The 22,715-nt window shown below is 45.2% G+C and overlaps 1 protein-coding gene across 4 annotated transcripts in view; it reads right to left on the reverse strand.

Moving 5' to 3' along the window:
- Positions 1 to 22,715, reverse strand: part of ARHGAP33 (Rho GTPase activating protein 33) — a 293,765-nt gene that overhangs the window by 51,044 nt on the left and 220,006 nt on the right. For all 4 annotated transcript variants that reach the window (XM_069201127.1, XM_069201126.1, XM_069201128.1 and 1 more), the window contains 5 exons: positions 12,324 to 12,406; positions 11,158 to 11,265; positions 10,706 to 10,851; positions 3,884 to 4,094; positions 3,456 to 3,592 (listed from right to left, as the gene is read on the reverse strand). In XM_069201127.1, coding sequence (XP_069057228.1) covers positions 3,456 to 3,592; positions 3,884 to 4,094; positions 10,706 to 10,851; positions 11,158 to 11,265; positions 12,324 to 12,406 — 685 coding nt within the window. The remainder of the gene's footprint in view (positions 1 to 3,455; positions 3,593 to 3,883; positions 4,095 to 10,705; positions 10,852 to 11,157; positions 11,266 to 12,323; positions 12,407 to 22,715) is intronic.

The following is a 22,715-nucleotide window of genomic DNA, read 5'->3' on the forward strand; positions in this document are numbered from 1 at the left end:
AAACAAAGTGTACTTTATTACAGCACTACTACTAAAATAGTATTGGTATATCTCCCTTTGGAAATATCTACACACAATAGGTACACAAAATAACCATCAGAAATAACCTAAAAATACACAGGGCCCTACGGGACGGCCAAGCATATACTAAAAAAGTGGAATGTGAAGTAGTGACCCTAACCGAGTTAAGTGTGGAAGTCAGCTAGGGGCAGTTAGAAACACCAAAAGGTAAGTACAGTAAGTGTCCCTAGCAACCAGGTGCTAGGTAGTTATCCACCCAGTTGTCCATAGGCTAACAAAGTGGCGGTTGGAGTTTGTGGAATTCAGGACCCTTCCCAGCAGACCCCGAGGGAACCAGCAGACAAGAGGATGGCTGGAGAGTGCCCCCCAACATAGGATACACAGAAGACAGGAGTACACCAGGGACCCAGATGCAGAGGGGAGAACGAACTCTCTCTGAAGTCAGTGGATGCCTTTGATTGTACAGCTGCTGTCACAACCCATTAACCACACTGATGGAACCCAGGGACGAATTCCAGACATGGAGAACCTGCCAAGGAAAGGGACGGAGTCCAGCACCCTTGGAGGTGCCCAGGTGGCAATGCCCACCCTCCTGAAGGTGAAATTCCTGCAAGTGGAAGAAGTCGTCTAGCAGAGGGGTCCAGGAGCTGTAGAAGATCCCAGAAACCATCTATAAGTTGCCCCTCAATGATCGCTGGATTGCAGGAGGGTCAGTGACCAGCCAGTTCACCAACAAGCACTGGTAAATGCAAACAGGAGCTGCATAAGAGCTTGCAAAGTTTTGGGGACCAGCAAGATCCAGGGGACTCTGATCTTGAGGGGGAATTGGGGCTTGCCCTCAGCATGCAGAAAGGCCAGCAGAAGTCGAAGGAGCCCCGTCCCGCCTTCAAGTGATCCACAGACGAAGGACACAGGGAGTCACAGGGAACCTAACTAGCACAACAAAACAGAAGTCCCAAGTTGCCGGAGCTGCAGGACATGGTCTTTTCTTCAGATTGCTGAGTGCTAGAGGCCGGAGCTTCTCGGTGCCTGAAGATCTCAAGGAGGAAGAGTCAACAAGCCTTGGCAAGTGCAACAGTCAAGGTGTACAAAGGGTTCCAGTCAAGGGACAGGAACAGGGGCCCACGGTCTCCCAAGTTGGTTAAAAGATAAGCAGGACCCAGAGGAGGCCACAGACTCACCACCTGTGAAGCAGGATCTTCAGATGTCTGTGGACAGCAGACCGCACCAGCCAATCGACGTTGATCCTAGAGGATGCACAGCCTTGGATGTTGCAGAATTCTTGCAGGATCCATAGAAAAAATGTTGCAATAGGAGCCTACACGCCAGAAGCAGACGTGTTTCAGTTCCAAACCAGACCAGCAGCCAGGGAGCCCTTAAGTAATCCTAAAAAGGGGTTGGTCGCTCTCCGAAGTGACCCACCTTTCAGAGGGGGTCAGGGACGTCATCTACCTGGCCTAACCAGTCAGATGCTCCCAGGGGCCTCCTCACATCTTATTTCCAAGATGGCAGAATCAAGTGGCAACCTGGCAGAGCTCTGTGCACCTCCCTAGGGGAGGAGCTGGACAGGGGGGTGGTCATTCCCCTGTCCTTTGTTTAGTTTTGCACCAGAGTGGGAACCAGGGGTTCCTGGACTGTTGCAAATCGGATTATGCAAGGAGGGCACCAAAAGAGGCCACCCCAACCTTTAAAAACCTAATACACAGGGGGAGGTGCTCACATCTCTCCTTTGCAGGAAATCCTTTCTTCTGCCTCTCCGGCCAGAGCCTGGCTCATCAGCAGGAGGGCAGAGCAGTCTCTGGGGTGAGCAGCAGCGTGGGCTGGCGGCTAGACCCCATATGGCTACACAGGCAGAACTGGGGGATCCTCTAAGGAACCTCCAGAGTACATGTAATCATGCAACTAACACTGGAACCGGTGTAGCTGCATGATTCCAACATGTTTGATACCAAACATGCCTAGGTTCGGAGAAGCCATTACGTAGTAGGACCACTGGTGCTGACCAGTGTCCACTACATACCTTAAGATGGCTTCCCTGCACTTAAAGAGTCCAGGAATTGGCAGGGGATCTGTAGGGGCACCCTGCTCCTACAAGTGTACCCTCACACTTCGAGACATGCACCTTGCCCTTGGGATGAAGGGTCTACCAGAGGGGTGACTTATAGTGTCTTACTGCAGTGTCCAGGTTTGGTGATGAAAGGGTGCATGCACCATTTCACGCAGGCTGCAATGACCGGCCAGCAGACACAGTCTGCATGGGCTACCATGGGTGGCACAATATACGCTGCAGCCCATGGGGGACCCCTGGTGTACCAATGCCCTGGGTACTTAAGTACCTTTTACTAGGGACTTGCATGGGGGCACCAGTATGCCAACTGTGGGTGTAAAAAGGTTGCCAGCAACCAAATTTAAAGGTGAAAGCACAGCTATTTACACATGGAAATAAATACACACTGCAACTTGTAGACATATTTTGAGAGCTGGCTGCTCCGAAGGTGAGTAAAAAAAAAAAATACATTTAATTCTAATTAAAAATATCAGTTTGAGTTTGCTTTTGATTCTCAGTTCTACCCAAGTTACTAAACTGTATATCCTGCATTGTAGCACCCAGTACCAACTGTCCATAAATTCCAGTTTGGACACACTATTAGAGGGTCTATCCTGCTCGCCTACAGCATCTTCCTACCTCATTCTGCTATTTGTGAAACACTCTAAATCCTCCTCCTATTTTGACCCATTCACAAGCCACAAACACCATTTCTCAGGCCCAGTTATTTGCCCTTCTCATGTGCATAACAACCTATTTCACATCAGTGATTTACTTCCCGCTGGACGCCTTGTCGTTTCAATTAGACTTGGTCATGTCCACCTCCACCAGCCACGTGGCGGTGTGGGGAGGAGGGGAGTTTGACACGATGTTGGACAGTGACAGACTTCGAACAGAAATTAACCTTTCCCTTAGAGTTACCAATACCAGGTGAACTGTTTCCTCCAGGTTGTGTGAAAATAATTCCCAATGATGAGATTTTATGGAATAACATGAAGAAATTGGTAAGTCTGCACAGATTCCCACATGTTTTCAACTCAACTTTCATATTGGGATTGGAGTTGCTTCAGCAGTCGAAGCCCCACACATCCTGTAATATAAATGGTGCCAATAGCACCTGCTACCGGCGCCATTGCATGAAAGTCTGCCATTCACCGGCCACATAACGTGCTCTCGGATTCATCACTGACCTATCCACTGATTGTGGCTCTCTCCAGATAGACAATTATCAGTTTCTGTGAAGTGAAACCATCACTAGTAATCCATTCTTCTCATCTGCTCCTTAGTAACCCATCCATCTTCAGCCACACTAGATCTAAAGATGCTTTATATCCGCTGGCCACCCCTTAATCAAACACTTATCACCGCATCCCAAGATGCTCATTACCTGCCGGGCACTCCTCAATGTTGAACAGCTCTCCGATTCGAGATTTCTTTTGAAGCGAGGATGGTGTCTTCCCCATGGCGAAAAACATCCTCCAACTCCCTCCAGCAGCCTTGCGCAACTTTGCATCAGGCTTCCTCCTAGTGGGGACAGATCGATCATATTTTAATGTGGTGGAATATAGAAGGAATCGGAGTTTGTGCTAAATCACCATATTGTTTAATCGCATTGAAAATACTATTCAAAACTTCTGAAAAAGCATGTGTTTTTCTTAAACAAATGGCAGTGCTGACTGGAAGGGCAAAATGGACACCTTCCTATTTCCTCACTCAGTTCTTTCCACTATGTGTTGCTTTAGCTATGTTTCAGTATGTATCCCATCCACCACCATGCCCTTCACACAATCCCTTCTCAGCACCCATTGGCTGTACCTTTCACCAGGGAAGTCGAGCACTGTGTGATAGTGATCATGTGTAGCAAGACCGCCACGGCCACTCCCCCCTGAAACGATTTTGCTCTGCACCGGATGGCCACTTGGCAGCACATGAGCCTGACACCGGGCCTGGGCCTCCTCCAAACTCAGCAAGCGGGTTGACGGACAGCTTACCAGCAGAGACTTCGGCCTGGTCAAGGCACAGTGACCTAAAAGGAAACAGACAGAGGACACAAAAGGGGACAGGCTGAAATTCGGAGACATTTCATGACAAAAACATACCTTGCAGAGCAAGACCCAACAAAGCAAAGGTGCAGTCAGGCGAGACATGCTAGCAAAGCAGTTGCACAGGAAAGAATGAAAACAGGAAATACCTGCAAACACAACCATGGGGCTTAAAAGAGGGAGAGGGGCAGGGGAATGAGCAGAGAGGAGATATTAAGAATTGGAGTAAAATATGCAAGGAAGAGGAAGTGGCATATTATGGAAGCCAGAAAGAAACCTTTCTTAGCAATAAGACATGGATACATGCAAAGTTAAAAACAAGGATGAATGAGGGGTTGCCAAAGAGGTACAGGAAGGAGTATGGAAAAAGGGAAAAATTAGGATAGGCTGCGAGGAGAAGACATGCAGGTAAAACCTATGATCGACAAAAAGAGAAGAAAAAGAGGTAGGAGAAAAGCAAGTAGCAGCCAGGACATGGAAAGAGGGGAGGTGAAGAATACGCTTTGGTTGCTCTAATCATCAGTCCCCACTACCAGCAGCAGGCGAGCCATTGGTCCAATGCCACCGAAGTAGATAAGAAACGAGAACGAGATCCTGGCTCCGATCCCAATCCTGGCCAAGATGACCAACCATCCTCAAGATGAGGAAGTCAGCAGACCAAAACCCCACAACCATAGCCGAGACCACAAGTCACAATTTCAAATGTTCCTGAATGCACAAGACTAGATGTATTTGCCATGTCAGCTGGAGGAGAATGGCTCCTCTACAACTGACCATTGGAGTCTGAGCAATGGGTGCACTTAGACACCAACAACACTTACTGCCTCTGGACTGCCACTTAAGAGGTATTCGACTGTGAAACCCACCCACCTATCCCTGCACCCCCCTCCCGCATGTGAAGGAATTGTAAAAATAAAAAACACCCAGACCATGATCAGCACACATGCTTTGTGGTAAGGGGGTGAAGGAGGTCTGCAGCAGTCAACATGGCCAAGCGGGCAGCAAGGCAGGGACAGGTCTCAGGTAGTGAGGTGTTCCCTACCAAGAAGCAATTTCAGAAAAAGACAGCACGAGGAGAGGTCAGACGCCGGCACCTGAAGGCAGAAAGCAGTGATACCGCTCACAAAGCGAAGGCAGCAGCATTACCATCACGAGAAATATCAAGCATTTCTCGACGAGCTACATACACCCACAGACGGGCCTAAGGTAGCAGTGAAGCAAAGCTGAAAAAAAGAAAAGCCTGGTTTACCTCCTGGGAAGAACCTCCTGCCCCCTCTGCTTCTCCAGAACCAGCCCATTCCTGCACATGGTGAGACGTGTGGGGAAAAAACAGCCCTGTTGTGCCCCATATTCCTCGTCCAAAACCGACCGTCCCTCTCCTGGACACGGAATGACATGTGGAACAAGGCCCATCATTCCACATACTGTTCCTTCAAAACTGGCAGACTCGTGTACACTCTGCAAAATGGGGAGTGCACCTGTCCCTATCTCTACCTCCTCCTCCACCAACCCCCCTCAATCCTGCTTCTCCAGAACTGGCCCTCCCCTGTTTATGGTGCAACATGTGGAACATGCCATTTCAATCCCACAATGCTCTTCCAGACATTAAACTCTCCTTTACATACTGCACCATGGGGACCACACCTATCCCACGCCCAGCCTTGAATATCCAGAACTGGCACTCTCCCGTACAAGCTGCATAATGGAGACTATACCTAGCCCCCTCCTACAACAATCTCACTCCTCTCCTGTACATGAGAAGTGTAATTCCTCTTTCTTCAAAGACTACTTTGGAATCTGTACTTTCTTGTACATGCTGTGACATGGGGGGGGGGGGGGGACATGCTTTGACACCATCCCCAATTATGCGTCTCCAGAACTCACACATGACATGTTCGGAATCATGCACTGCCTTCCCCCCTCACCTCCCGTCTCTTGACTGACCCTGCCCTGTACATCATATGGCAAGTGGAACCAGTCGGGTCGTTCTTGGTACTGCTACTCAAGAAGCACTTCGTCCAACCATCACGCTCCTCCAAAACTGGCCTTCTTCTGTACATGCTGGGAAGTGCCGAGTGCACCCTCCATTCTTTTATCTCTCCCTCTCCAGATGAGTACTCGTGCTCAAGCTGAGATGTGGGGAAACCACCCTGCCAGCTTCTTTCGATCTTTTTGAAGAGCCTCTCTTCTGACCACGCTGAAATATCAGGAACCAGCCCTCCTGTCCGGCATTATGTGCAGCACACCCCGATTCCCCCAATCCGTCTCCTACAGGAAGGGTCATATTGTTTCCAAGCCACAATTTGGGGCAGGTGAAGGGACAATCCAGCTCATCTCCTGCCCTACGGAGGACCCCTCACTTTATAGGGTGCAGCTTGCAAAGCACTACACTCATCCATCACCCATCTCCTCAAAAAACCTCTTTCTTGTACATGTCCCAAAAAGTGCAGTATCTACTTCCTTCCCAGATTCCCATCTCCTTGGAACTGGCCTATTCCGTTGCATGAAGCAATATCTGAAGCGCACAATACGATCCAACTTTCTTCTCCGTTCCCAACATGCTAGAACAAGACAAGAGCAATGCCTAGTGCTCAGCGCGTCCCTGTACATGTGCTGGTCACAACTGTTGTCCTCATCCTGCTCCCCAAGAGCAGTCTGGGTCCTGTATATGAAGCAACTGGGACATCGGGGAGAGAACTGTGGCTGCACTTAATTCCCAAATCCACTCTTCTTAGTGCTCCTAGTCAGGGGTCCTACTCTACATGTTCAGTACACCCGAGGTCCTCCATTACAAGGTCCATCGATCTGCTTTTAACCGCACAACCTTTTTATTATTGTTCATCTGACAATACTCTGCACATTTTGACAAGCACCTCTTCAAGATAAGCACAATGACTTTCAACAGAATGTGTAAAATCCACAGTATCACTTTATCTTACATTAACAAACTTAGATCTGAGGGTTCAGTGCACAGAAACGTCACATCATCAACAGTTGAGAGGAAGCATCATATATATTAGCTTGGGTAAGGCATCAGGGAAACCCGGTCACCAGCTCAACATGAACAGAGGAAGACTTGCTGCTGCCCGGGTGGAGGAAAACTTTGGCTTAAACTTGCTACACACACATCCAGACCTGTGGTGGATGCACTTTCTTGAAATACTTGCTAAGCCTGGGAGCCTCTACCAAGACTAAAATCTTCAGGAGCCCACCTTAGGCAGCTCAGTTGATAGCCCCACTGAGGTCCCACTCACACTTCCGGGGGGGCATATCATATTAAAAGTTAAGGGAATTGAGGGGGCTCAGTAGACTATTTTGGGGGCTAACAATAATAGGGCTGTTAGGGTTTGCAGGGAGGCGGGCTGGAAATCAAAGCCCCACACTGCATTTCTGCGGCCATACAGGAACACAGATTGCTTCATTTCAATACATTTTGTACACCTGCCCTTTCTTGTAAGTACCTATTAACTGTCTTCTTATTTCAGATGTATTCTTTTTCCCAAATACTTCTCTCATTTATTCTCTACCCCACAAACTTCCCTTCTGCCCTCTTTTGTTAAGTGATCAAACTCTGTCTCTCCTCATTGCCCACATAGGCTCCCCTTCATCTACTCTACATATTCTCTGCCCATCAGCTCTTCTATCTGCCCCATGTACAGAGCTGTGCAGACTTCAAGGACCCACAAGAGCCAGCACAGTGACACTGGAAGCAGCTAAACTGGGAGAAAACTCAATAGAAGTATAACGTCCCCGGTGTCAGTTCACCAAAGAGCCCAGAAGCATGTCCTTGCCAGGGCACTGGCATACTGAGCAGACGTGTCCATGCCAGCCAGCCTCTGGTGCTGTCTCATGAGGCAGTCAACAACTCCAGTCTACAGCATCACCTCCAGGTCCTCGTCCAGGCTCTGTTGGACCTTAGTCCAAGCTTCTTTCAGCGTCAGAAGCCTGCGTTTCTCCGAGGGACGCAACATCTTCCGCATGAATAGTGGAGGAGCTAAAAGGAAAGTAGTTTGCAATATTTATGAAAACACCCTATGTAACCCTCCATCCAAATACATACCCACTTCCCCACTTAAGCCTGCAAGGAGATGGAAAAGAGTTGTGAATTTCACATCCTGTATGCATTCTTTCTTCGACCAAGCATTTCTTCTGGGTTGGCAGCACAGGTGCAAGAAATGAAAAACAGGAACAGGTAACAGGAAGACGACAGATGAAGCCGTAAGAAGAATAGACACATGAAAGGAACACCCACTGTTTTATCACACCATCTAGCACAGACTTGTTGGCTGTTTTTTTCTGTCCCTTGCTGCTTCTGTAGTCTTTGCTCATCCCTCTTCCTAATGGATATACTCTATAGCTTCGAGAACTGGCAATCTTTCAGACAGAGGGGAGCCGAAGGACGCGTCTCCTCTGGGACTCAACTGAGCTCATAAAGCCGTTATGGCTACCCATGTGCCCATGTCTGCGTCAGCTCCAACACGTCTGTGTGTATGTACACTCTAGAAGATATGAGCAGCTCTACTCCTACCACTGGGCATCTGGTCTCGCCGGCCCAATCTGCAGCTGGCGTGTTTATTCTGTGGGTCGCTTCCTTTTACCAAGGTGCTTAGCTGATACACCTTTATTCTATTTAGAACACCCAAACAGAAGGTGTAAAATCCATAGTACCACTTTATCTTAAATTGAAAAATAAATGATTGCATCTGTCACAGCAGAGGAAAAAGCTTCCTTCTGTTCCAGAGTAGTGATCAGTGTGCCAAAGACCGGGCTGCCATCTTGTCTTTGCATAGACGTATCTTTGAATTCCTGCATACTCTGGCTACATCGCACTGCCTGTGGACGCCTGTCACTCTCCCCACAGAGAGGTAGGTGGCTTAACAAGGAAGGAACAGGTAACGAGCTTCCGTCACTTTCCATCAGTGACTATCACTGGAGCAGTACGTGTAACTTCAGAAAAGTGTGCCAAGTCTGTGGTATCAGAGGTACAAGCAACTCCAGACAGAGCACAAAGGCGCTGACCAAGGATGTCTGGTAGTGTCTAACCAGCCTGGCTACTGTACTGAGAAACACATCAGAGCAGTATGAGAAAAGTTCATGTTGGCCACTGAGTGACTCAATGAGCTGTGAAGCACAGGTTCCATATTCTGAGGCATATTACTGTGATCTTGGGATTTGTGATGGGATATGGGTGGATCAATTCTCCGACACAAGGTTTCATGTTTGTTAAGGGGAATGCACATAACAAGATAGATGCAGAGGAAAAACGTAAAGGCAGTTCTGAGTAAAAGGGCATACGAGTAGGATTGTTCTTCCACAAATCACGAGGATTTGGTAGTCCCGCCAACTCCAATTCTTTGACGTCGGAGTGCTCTGTTTTGGAGTTAGTGGCCTGATGGTGTCAGACATTTGTAGAACAGAGAGTCTGAAGGGGAATGTGGAAGACACAAAGTGCACACACTGTACATATTTATCTAGAGGTACTGGTACTTCTGGCAAAAACAACAAAGGCATTTTCTCCACTCTAGTCCTTAAAAAGATAGGAAACATCCACAAAGTGAAACAATTTAGGAGCTGGGACCAAGCACTATGTACCATAAAGTCTTGAGATCCACCGTGATAACCACTGAGGAAAAACCTGTAAGCGATGAACCGCTCGTTTTTGGTGCCAAAAAACAATCCGAGGACAGCATATTCAATATGACAATAGGAGTTTCAAACTTTTCTAACAAGTCTCGAAAATCATTCAGTGCTAGTAAATGAGATGCTATTCTGAGCAATTTCATGGCACAGTACGGACCTTGCAAAAATAAATTGAAAGCTTAGTGAAAAATCTAGCATAAAAACGAGACAGCCCATGGACTTATTAGGTAACCCTAAATGTTGATAAAAGCGCAATCAAACAATGAGGACTGCAGCAAAGTGGCTAAGGGGTAAAGATGCAAAAAGGGGTAGGAGGAAAGGAAACGGAATACAGAGAATGGTTAAAAAAAATTAAAAAAAAATAAAAAAAAGGCTTTGGAAGAAGCAAAAAGTCAAGTGAAAAAAGCATATGCAGATAGGGAAAAAGATTTAAAAAAAAGAAAGGTAGGAAAACTGAAGCACTGAAACAAGCAGAACATGTAGAATTAGCACGTATTTGGAACAAGGGCAAGAAGGAATGTAGAAAAAGATGAGACTACAGGTGGAAATAATACTGATGAAAACAGGAATCTGAAAAACACAACAAATGTGGACAAAAGTGAAAGCTGGCAAAAATAAAGTGGAGAAGGTGGCAGGAAAGGACTGAGGTATGAGAAAGGAACACTGATATGGCCAACACTAGGGTGCGGTATTGTACTCCAGTGTGGCAGGGGTCTGGATCTCTCACGTGAGCATTCATCTCCTGCTTGCTTAGCTTAAGAGCTACATACCCCCGTTTGGGAATGGCAGGTCTATCTTTAAGGATAAGCAACCAGAGCTCGTGTTTGTTAAGTGCATTATAGTAAAGCAAACTGCCAGAGAGAGCAGTACTCCATTCAAAGCAGAACTTCCATCTGGAGCATAGGATCTGACTCAAGATTCAAGGACCCATCTCAAGAGGCAATCAGCGCCCTACCTGCAAGGTCTTTGCCGATGGATGTAAACTTGTCACTGAAGAGAATATCCACATTGCTGAGCAGGAACTCCACTACCACAGACTGCACACGGACCTCTCTGAAAGCATCGGCTCCATTCAGTCCAACGGCTTCTATTTCCATTGAGCTGTATGACGAGAAAAGGTGGATGTCAGCGAGAGAAGGGATGCTGCCTGTGGCACAGAGTGTGGAAGACTGCACTTTTCTTCCTTCTGAGACACATATGCCTAGCACTGCAAGGCAACAGATCAAACCTCAATAAACCCTGCGTCTGCCCCCGGTCCTGTGCTCATTACAATGGCTTTAAGTGCACACTCAAAGCGAGGTCGGGGATTATCTGAGAGCAACAACTGGAGCAGTCCCAGCCCCCACAATTGAGGATATAAGGAAAGAAAAAGGCAAGTATCTGGAGAAGCAGATAAAGCATTCTTACCGCAGGAGGTTCGGAGCCCATACTATGGCGAGATTCTTTACGTGCATGCTTGTGATGGGGCTGTGAGTTGCAAGTCGAGCCAAATGCCTCATGAGAAACTCCAGGGTCCTATGAATAAAGCAATCCTTTCTTTAATGAAAACTAGGAACAACAGAAGCTTCCTAATCAACAACACTGTACCACCAGTGCCATGTGATCTTATCATAGGTGCAAACTATGAGGGGTGAAAACTCCAAGAAGGGTAAGAACCATGGGCCTTAGGTAAAAAATACATCGGGGAAAAAGTGGTCACAATTTGCACACAGACTTTCACTGAATGCATTGGTATTTCAAACACCTACCTCAGTACTAATAGGTCAGTCACTAAATATTGAACAGTAGTGGGTTGCAATTCGCCCTACCTCAAAAACATTAATGAGGTACGACAAATTGCAGCCCACCATAATTCACTGCCATCAGAGGGATGGAGGCCTGCTGGGGTCAGCAGACCACCTTGTCTGGTTTTGCTTTTGAATAAAGCAGGTTTTTTGTTTTTAAACTAGTGCAGCCTTGTTCTGCCTAAAGGAAAGCTGAGTATATTAAAAAAATAAGTTGCACTATTTTTTTTTTTTTTTTAAAGAATAAGTAGTGGTTGACAACATTCACTAAAGGAAAGGGACCCCTTCCCATTTGCAAATGGGCTAACAAGACCTTTGTGTAGCCGGTAAGATATTAATGTTTTGCAACCGGATTTTGGTCACAAAACATGCATTCATCATACTGTGAATTGCTGTTTGGAAGGACGTTCTAAGTATGTTGCTTCCAAATAGGGATTTGGTATGTACTCAGAATCCTATTTTGGGATTTGTTAACGTGCTACAGAATCATATTTTGAGTTCTGCACATACCAAAAAACTATTCTGTGGTCGCAAAGACTACAATTAGGCAAATAGGAGCCTTTGTAACAGCAAAACATTAGTGCGCCTTACCCCAAGTCATTAACATCAGGGGAATATCAACCTTATGTTCTGATTTACCTATACACCCAACTGCAGGTATGAACACGGTATTCTAGCTGTCGATATTTCCTATGACACAAGACAGTCTCATCCTATAACCACTACCACGTCATACAGGGGGCGAAGGGAAGTCTGGATACTTGTGGTGAGAGGAAAGAAAACACGTACCTGTAATGTGGCGGAGGAAGTTGCTGGATGACATCATGAACTCGGATCAGACGGTCTCCTTCGCTGTGGACGGACATGGCTTCCTGTAAAAAAGAAACATTTAAATAAGACCGAGGTTGAAGTATTAGCTCTATTTCCTCTCTGCATAGAAAGGATACTAATCACGCCTGGAACAGAAAGGCTGATATTTCTCCAACTAAGGTCTCCAGTCGAAGCTTATTTTGTGTCATCATGAGTCATTCTCATGCTGCCTATGTTTGACCCCCACTATTAAAAAGGATTATGTTACTTACCCTGTAAGCATCTGTTTGTGTCCTGTAGTGCTGTAGATTCACATGCTCTGCATACTTCAGCTATCTAGTGTTGGATCTGGAGGTGTATACATTTTCTTTCTTTGAAGAAGTCGTGAGAGCCACAAGGTAAAGTGACCCCTCCTTTTAGTGATACTGCACATGGGCATTAACTCCATTGTTGTATTGTTTTACCGCAGTCGGGTGAGAATGGAGTGTAAATGTAGTGTTAGAAAGAGATGGCCATGCATATGAAGTGTAATAAAATGCTACAATGGCCACAGGTGTCCGGGCAAGTGGGCGGGTGCACGTGAATCTACAGCACTACATGCCACAAACAGACGCTTACAGGGTAAGTAACATAATCTGTTTGATGGCATGTGTGGCTGTAGATACACATGCTCTGCATTGACTGTAAAGCAGTGCCTCCCCAAAAGCAGTGGCTAACCTGTGGGTGTTGCAGTGGTCTGAAAAAAGAGTGCGGAGCACAGCTTGTCCAACATTTGCAGTGCAAATACATCTACACAATAATGTTTAGTAAATGTGTGTGGACCATGTGGCTGGTTTGCAGATGTTAACTATTGGTTATTGGTATGTTACCCAAAAAAGTGATAGATACACCTATTTTACGAGTCAAGTGTGCTCTAGGAGGTATGGGTAGAACTCTTAGCTTTAGCACAGCATGTTTGGATACATTTAATTATTCATCTTGATATACCTGCTTTAGATATAGCCTTTCCTATGTCTGGAGGTGAGAAAGCAGCAAAGAGTTGTTTAGTTTTACTAAAATCTTTAGTCTTATCAATATAGTACATTAATGCTCTTTTACATCCAAGGAGTGTAGCGCTCCTTCTGCAACTGAATCCGGTTGAGGAAATGAAACCGGTAACTCAACCGATTGGCTACGGTGAAAAGTAGAAACAACCTCTGGAACAAATTTTGGGTTGGTACGAAGGACTACCCTATCCTTATGTATTCGGAAGAAGGGTTCTTCTAAGGTTAATACCCGATGCTCACTCACAAGTCTTAATGAAGTTATTGCTATCAAAAAAGCTACTTTCCAAGAGACAAACTGAAGTGGACAGTTATGTAAGGGTTAACTTGCCGGTCCCACGAGTCTGGTAAGTACAATGTTAAGATTCCATATTGGTGCTGAAGGTACCCTAGGTGGAACTACTCTTTTAAGACCTTCCATAAATGCTTTAATAACAGGAAGTTTGAACAATGTTAAATGTTGCCTGTTTTGTAGATTACCTGCTATTGCTGCAGTCGTATTGAACTGTACGCTAACTCATAAGTTTGTAAATGTAGCAAATAGCAAACAATATTTTGAATAGTTGCATTAAACGGATCCATTTGTTAGTTTTGACAATAAACAACAAACCTTTTAAATTTAGCGGCATATCATGCTCTGGTTGTGGGTTTGTGTGCTTTCATAGGAATGTCCATGCATTCTGGAGGCAACTGTAAGTATCCAGACTCTATAACCTTAGGAGCCAAATTGCAAGGTTGAGTTCTTTGGGATTTGGGAATCTGATTTCTCCATGGTTGTGAGTGAGAAGGTCCGGGTGTAGGGGAAGCTTCTCCTGTGAAACTACTGAAAGTTCGAGCAGGTGTTGTGAACCATGGTTGTCGTGCCCAAGTGGGAGCCACTAAAATGAGTGTGAGAGAGGTCTGCCTGAGCTTCCTCACCACAAAGGGAAAGAGAGGGAGTGGCGGAAAAGCATAGGCAAATATCCCTGACCAATTCATCCAATGAGCATTGCCCTTGGATCGATGGTGTGGAAGCCTGGAAACAAAGTTAGGGCATTTTGATTTGTTTGTTGTTGAGAACTGGTCAATTTGTGGAAATCCTCACAGATGGAAGTATGTTTCTATGATTTGAGGATGGAGTTCCATTCGTGGGCTTGTTGCCGCATCCTGCTGAGTAGATCACAAGGCCATGGGAGGTGTTCCACTAGCAATTGAATGTGGTGGTGAATTTCCCAATGCCAGGTTGTCTGGGCTAGTCAAGACTACCGGAGGGAGTGTGTAACCCCTGTTTCTGCAAATAAAAAATGGCTGTTGTATTGTTCGTCCAGACCAACACAATCTTGCCTTGCAGGTGAACCAGAAAAGCTTTGAGTGCTAGGTGAATGGCTTCAAGCTCCAAGTAATCTATGTGCAGAGCTTGATGTTTGGTGTCCCACAGCCCTTGTATTGAGAGATTGTGGAGACGAGCACCTCAACCTGTCATGGATGCGTCAGCTGTGAGAGTGATCTGGGGAACAGGATTTGGCTGCACTTTTGCCAGATTTTGTGTGTTCCACCATTGCAGAGAAGAGTATGTGCAGCTGTCTACCAATACTAGATAGTGTAACTGACCCTGTGCTTGAGACCATGGAGTCGACAGACACTCCGGCAGCAGACGCAAGTGTAGGCGTGCATATGACATTATTACAATACAAGATGCCACCATCCCTAGAATTCGATGAACTGTTCTTCCCAGAATTTGCTGGTTGGGAAATATTTGACTCAGGAGTGGTTATCTTGTGAATCCTGATAGCACTGGTGTAGGCTAACCCTAACTGAGTGTTTGGAACAGGTCCTAGATAGGGCTGTATATGAGATGGTTGGAGGGGAGATTTGTGTATGTTGATGGTAAAACCTAAATGGTGAAGGAGATGAATGGTTGTTTGTGTGTGGTGAAGACACTGCTGGAGTGAACTGGACTTGATAAGCCAATCGTCCAGATCTGGGAAGACATGAATAATTTGTCTGTGTAGATGTGCTGCAACTATTGCGAGGTATTTTGTGAAAACCAGAGGTGCAGTTGTTACTCAAAAAGGGAGTACCTTGAACTAGTAATGCCTGCCTTGTATGACGAATCTGAGATATATTAACCAAATAAGTACACTGTTCCAGGCTAAGCAAACACAGGGGACAAGAAAAGACTGCAGTCAAACGGTTATAGGAGTGCCCTCAAGCATCGCATTAGGATGCTAAGCATCATCATTGGGCTAACCCCTCGTCAGACTGGCACTGCAATGTCTGACGGGCCACCATCCAAAGGATGAAGGCTCTTCAACCAGAAAGATACTTAATCAATCGAAAGAAATCTACAGCCCAGATTGACAGAGGAGAGAAAGGAAAGTCAAGGATATAAAATTGGCTCTAAACACCTCATACTTATTTTATTATTAATAAGGGTTAGGTCAAGGTTAAAAACATAACTCTGAGTATTCAGGTAAATAATGCTCCCAATACTCCTTCAAAACTAGAGAGGAGACAAATTGTTTGCTCCTAACATATGGTCGACATGTTTCGCGCCCTCACGGTCACACATGGATCCATTGGCGCTTCATCAGGACTGATAATAATTGCTTCTCCATGAAAAAACGAGACAATAAATGCTGGAAGGTCACTTACAGTCTGACGGTCTACTGTGTCTGTCAGTTAAATGTTAAGTCGCCCATCCCTTGTAGGTAACGGGCATCATAGGGACGCGTAAAGCCTCTTACCCAAGGAGAGTACTCTACATTTAGAAAAAATCAATAATAAGAAGGTAAATGCATGTTACTGAGGCCACAATATGTTTCGAATGACACCATGGAATTTCGACATACAATGACACTCAAAGACAATCTCGTTGTCTGAGGAACTCTGCCCACTCTTAAAGTCCGTCATTACTGTTAAAATACATCCACGAGTCAAACTGAGTCTCGTCTTACTCAGTGTCTTTGGTAATTATCAAAAAATATTTTTTTTAAAAAATGTGTGTACAATTTATAGCTAGCAAAATTAGTGTTTGTGGACCGAAAGCGATCATTATGCAGTCGTGCTCAATAGACAACAAACCAATATTATCTATACTGACCAGAGAACTTTTGTGCAAGAGACACTTGATTTAATGTAGTTTGACCGTAATCCAGAAGCCCGTGACTCAAGTGCTCTGGTTCTGCGTGTTGTATACTCAATTTCTATCAACAGTCGTGTGTCAAACTCTCACTGTTATCTACACTCATGTAGAGTACAATGGCATGTACTTATTGTCAAGTACGGTGGACCGAATTACTTTCGTGACCCAGATAGAACTGCTTGCGATCCTATATGCGACTCGTGTAACCTATACGTAGACATTTTAGAAAAAACTGAGTGACAAATAAAGGAACACAAAAAGCGTGTACCTACATCTAGTGCTCCTGGAGGTCCGTCTTGAACCTACCAGAGGTCGCGTCCCCGTAAGACAAACGCGGCGCGTATCCGGGTAGGTTATAAAGAGGACCGGAACGTTTTCCGAGGCAATCAGCCTGTGACGTGAAAAATGCCGTCACTGGAAGCTAGACCCTCAAACCTGAGTAGTGAAGTACTCGTCGTTGGCAACAACGGCGGCCATCTTGGATCTCAAACTACATCGTTATGAGTAAACAGCAAAAGGGAATTCTGGAGCTCCAGTGGTAAAATCTAGAGTAATTATCCAATGTGTTAGTCATCTAAATCATATAATGCCTTAGGATGATGTGTCCCCGGAAAGATAATGGGGAAACATAGGCAACAAGGTGTTATATTCTCATCTAAAAATCATCTTAGGGAAGGTATAGAAGACATATACCTTCAAGACCTCTTGCTCCTAGTAGGGTACAACACAATAGTTTGGTTAGAGGGTCCACCAAGGAATTTCATCATTTAGGCCCTCGCTAGCTGTTTTCAGTCTGAAGACCCATCGCTGTTCAATCCTGAACAGGGATTTCGGATCATCTTCTTTATATTTAGGTACTTGTAAGACTGTCCACGTAAGGTCATTGGGGCCATGTTTGGCTGCTAAAAAGTGTGCACTCAGTTTGGTTGTTATCCGTGAACATCTAATATTGCTGCGGTGTGTATTGATTCGTAACTTTACTGGTCTGGTTGTCATGCCTACATATTGTAAGTCACACGGGCATGTTATTAAATAAATACAATGTCGGGTATTACAGTTAGTGTGATTTTTTAAATACCAGGTCCCAAAATGTCTCAAGACTAGACTATTTGCTCGTTTGGTTAAGGAACAAACATTGCAGGAGCCACATGGGTAGTGACCGGTGACTGGAGGTAAATTCCAAAGTGTATATTGGTCTTTTGGCAACTTCCTGTCTGTATGGTCGTGTATGAATAACTAGATCCCTGATATTGGTGGATCTCTTAAATGCAAACAATGGTTTGGGAACCTGCGCCCCCCGCTTAGTAGGATTTGAGATATATCCTGTGTGCTGGATGTATTAGCATTTTTTAAAAAGCATCCTTTAGACCCAGAGAAGACCTGAAGTATCTTTGTTATAATAGTGGTATTATATCTTGGAGAGTGACCATATGAAAGTGTTCTGACAGAATGTAATTGTTTAGTAGTCTGAGATCTAGCATTGGGAGAAGGGAGCCATCGTTTTTGGAAATAAGAAAGTATAAGGAATATACCCTGTTCCTTTTTAATGGATGGGAACTAACTCTATTGCTCCTTTCTGAAGTACAGCTTGTACGTCTTGATTTAACAGTTGTAAATGTTCTACAAAGAGTTTGTGCTTCCTGGGTTTCATGTTTGGAGGTGTGTTGATGACATCCAGGCAATAACCATGTTGGATAATATCCAACACCCACTGGTCTGTTTTTATGATTTGCCAGTTGGGAAAATATTGTTGTAGGCGTGCCTGATAGGTGTTGTGTGATCAGGGGGAATGAGGAGAGAGTCATTGCTTTGAAGTGGAAGTGGAGGTACATGTGGAGACACCTCTTCCTCGACTTTTGAAGTTTGTTTCCCCATTACGAGCCTCTATAAAATCCTCTAGAAGGGGATGTGGAGACTGCTGTTGCCTGAAAGAGGTAAAGGAGTTTGATGTTGCCTGCTTATTGTTTTGTTTGAAGGCAGCTTTACGAAAGGAGCCTCGCTTAACAAGACTTCGAAGGGATCCCCATTGACTTTGCAACATCAGCGTCCTTTTTCGTTTTCTCCAACGCTTGGTCCACCTCTGGACTAACAAGGTGTTCCTAACCTAAGGGGAGTTAAGAAGTGTTTGTTGAACCTCAGGTTTAAAACAAGATATATGCAACCAGGTGTGTCATCGTAATGAGACACTAGTGTTTGTACCCCTTGCAGCTGTACCTGAGCATCAAGAGCACATCTAATAGTTATTAGATATTAACTTGCCCTCTTGTACAAGCTGGTGTCCTTTCTTTTTAAACTCTTTTTGGAGATGTTGAATAAGATCTTCCACCTCATCCCAGAGTGCTCTATCGTATCTTGCCAACAGTCCTTGAATGTTGGCAATTCTCCAGTGATTGGCTGTTTGAACCCCCACCCTTTTGCCTGATTCATCAATAAGTTTTAACTCTTTGTCTGGAGGAGGTGCATCAACGGACGTTTGGGAATTAGCTCGTTTACGAGCATTTGAAACTACCAGGGAGTCTGTAGGAATTTGGCCTCTAATGTATGCAAGACGTGAAGGGGCTGCCTTGTATTTTTTTTAATCAACTCTAGGTGCAATTATTGGTGCACAGACAGGGTCTTTAAAAATGTCACCCGCATGACGTGTCATACCCTTTAACATGGGCAGATACTAAGATGCTCTAGTTGTGGAAGAGAGGGTTTTGAATAAGAAGTCATCTTCTATAGGGTCCATGGGTAAAGGGACCTGATGATATGCAGCCACCCTTGGATACCAATTCATTGAAGGATGTGGTGTCATCTGGTGGAGATGGTGTAGCTGGGTATAAATCTAGATCTGTATCCCCTGGTGGGTCAATGCCATATGTGTCCCAAGGGTCTAATAGTGGCTGTGATTCATCACCTCCCTTGATGTTCTATATAGGATTGTGCAGATCATAGTGGAGTTCCCACTATTAGATCTTCACCCTCAGAGTGTGAATGATACGGTGAAGTAGGTGGAGGTGGAGGAGAGGGTGGAAAAGAAGGACGTATTGGACTGGTGGCCATGCCCTTTCTCTTGTGAGGAGGTGGGAGGTGTCTGTACATCAATAGCCTCCTCAAATAAAGTCTGGTGTTTCGAATGAGATGGTTTTGCAAGGATCCGACCAGTATTTTGATTGAATATGGATTGTCTTTTGTTTCGGATTGAGCTTCTCTGCCATAGTTTGTAAGATTGACTGTTTTGTCACCAGAGCCTTTTTCAATCAGTGTCTCGAAGCTTTCGGTGCAAAGAGGGCTTGAGTTTCGGTGCCAAAATGCTCAGTGCTGATGTGGTCGGAACCAAAGACAGCTTTGGTTGGGTCGATGCTGAAACATTCAGAGCCAGTTTATGGGCAGAGTCTTTTAGGCTTGGCCTATGGTGCTGAGCCGGAAGGAGGAGCATCCTTGGCAATTGTTCATACCGACTATGGCCTGACGACAGTGGTGGCCCGGTAGCCTTATGTTCGTCAATGCCAAATGTTTTTTGGCATGTGTAATATGGGCCTTTGTACTCACTGCGTGCTGCGCTGATGGAACTTCTTGTGTCTACATGCTGGTTTCATTCTCAGAGTCTGGAATCGATAAGGTCTCCTCTTTTGCCACAGTAGCTTAATGGAACTCTTCCTGCGGCTCAATGCCTTGGAGACCGAAGATGTCTGGTGTCTTTTCTAGTTCCCAATGAATCTGCAGTGTTTTCTTCGATCAAAACGTTCAACAGGCCATACAACTTTCTTCGTTGTGATTAGCCGATAAGCAGAGGTTGCAAACGGAGTGGAGGTCTGGTGGGGATATTTGGAGTGACACCCGGGACAAAATCAGCATTGCAATTCTTAAGCATACCAAGCTATAAAATAATGGAGGCATGATCAGGCAAGGCCCGAAGGCCGGAAACGAAAATCATTGACCCAACAAAGGAAAATGTTCTTCCTGTGTTCGCTGTATGTGAATGGGATGCGAACAAAAACAACAAGTATGGGAATTTAGGTTGTTCTGTAGGGATCCCAAAACAGGGTCGAACCGGAGCACCGAAGAACATGCCCAAACCCGATGGCAGAAAAAAAACAATCTAACAATCGAGTCAATGCCCATGTGCAATATCTCCGAGAGGAGGGGTCACTTTACCGCGTGACTCTGATGACTTCTTCGAAGAAAAACAACTTGTACACATCCGGACCCAACACGAGATGGCAGGAGTATCCACAGCATGTCCATCTACAGCCATGCATGCCATCTAACACATAGCTTTCGTCTATATTTATCCTGACCCCACAAGCAGAGGGTGGTTCAATTCACAGCACACAACTCTAGACTGGGTCTACACTGTCATCCCTGTCCCACAACTGTATGAATGAATACATCCTTGCTCTGGATACAGGTCACACCTTACAAAGGACAATAGATACACTTTGTAGGCCATACAAAAGTAAACCAGAACCTAGCTCTGGGTATATCTCAAATCATCCCCAGTCAGGAAATAAGTCAGCATAGCCCATCTGTGCTCTTGCATTCTTATAAAATCAAAAAATACCTACTCAAAGAATAAAATGTGCAGCACTCCTTCCAACTGGCCTTGTAAAATAGGGGGCACCTTGGTACACCACAGCACTTTCTTCACTATATATATGGTGTAATATTTGGGGTAATTAGCAGTACATGAAACCAATTCAGACACAAAAGCTCTGACTTCAAATTCAGCAAATAACTAATATGCCACAAAAACATCTAGATTACCACAAATGAGCAAACAACACACCATTGTATAAGAAACTCAAGAGCCACCAAGTGAGTATAAACAAGATACATTCTCACATCCATACAAGGAACAGGCGGCCTTCTACACTCAGCTGGGGAAAGATGTGGCATTAAGTCAAGGTAACTGGAACCTGGATTTGCTCCATGGATACTCAGGGTGAGTTTATTCTCAACACATTTAAATTTATTTGTACTGCTGCAACAAACTACACGTGATGTACAATGTCTGCTGAATGATGCTGTGCTATTAATCAGGTCTTTAGTTATATTTTTTCAAAGGGGAACCCCTGACAGGTTTTAAATAGCGCTCGCCCCTGCTCCGGAGACTTCACGGAGGCCCATTCTCCTTTAACAGTGCAAACGTCTTAGAAGATGGGGAGGATTGGGCCAAGCCCTGGGCCATGGTACTTCCTTTGGTGGTAGGTTGTCAAAGGGGACTGCAAGGAAATGCGCAACTGCGTCACAAGAAGTGTGATGGCAGAAATGTGAAGCGCTTCCAAGGTGAGTGGTAAATCTCAGTGCGAATAAATGGATGCAATAAAATGCACCAAAGAGACTGCTAGATACAGTTCATGAAAAAAAAGCATGTCAAAGCTTCCCTTAAATAATACAAAGCAGCGGTATCGATGTAAGGATAGGAGACAGTGGATGAACTGCATGGCAACGTACCTCCACATACATTAACTTGTGCGGAAATTGTGCCTGTCAAAGTGAAAAAATAAAATGTTTCCACTCTTAGAAGATTAAGTTCCTTCTAGCTAGATAGTCTTATCTTCACATAGGGAACGAGAAGTATTGAATTGTTCTTATTGTTTATGGGTAAAAGCCATCCCAATATTCACTAACAAGTATTGTAAATAGATTTGTAACTGTTCCATGTATGGGTATGTCATGCAGATTTGTAAACAGGGGGCATTCTAGCACGAAGCAAATGTGAGTCTAGTCAAACCTAAGGCCAGATCTTCAGCTTCTTGCGAAATTCAAGAAGTGAGGAAGAAGCTCTTATGTGTGGAGGCAGGTCATTCCACGCTTTAGGAGCAATGCTGGAGAAGGCTTTACCGCCAGATCTGGATTTCTGTACGCATGGGATGTGTGTAAGCACAAGTCCAGACAAGTGTATGCGCCTGGAAAGTTTGTTAAAGCTGGTGCGATTATTGAGGTACACTATGCCAGTGTTATGTTGTGCCTTGAAAGTGTGGGTTTGCAGTGTGAAATGTGTACGTTTGTGAATGAGGAGCCAGTGGAGCTCCTACAGGTGTGACGTGATGGGACTGTGGCGGTCGAGGTTGGGAGCGATTCTGGCAACCGTTTCTGCATGGCCTGCAGCCTTTTGGCGAATTTGTATTGATCCTGGCGTAGAGGGTGTTCCCAAACTCCAGCATGCTTGTGACAAGGGGATGCGTGACCGTCTTCCTGGTTATGATTTGCGGTCAT

The sequence above is a fragment of the Pleurodeles waltl genome, chromosome 7, assembly GCF_031143425.1.
Source record: "Pleurodeles waltl isolate 20211129_DDA chromosome 7, aPleWal1.hap1.20221129, whole genome shotgun sequence".
In the NCBI taxonomy this organism is placed as follows: domain Eukaryota; kingdom Metazoa; phylum Chordata; class Amphibia; order Caudata; family Salamandridae; genus Pleurodeles; species Pleurodeles waltl.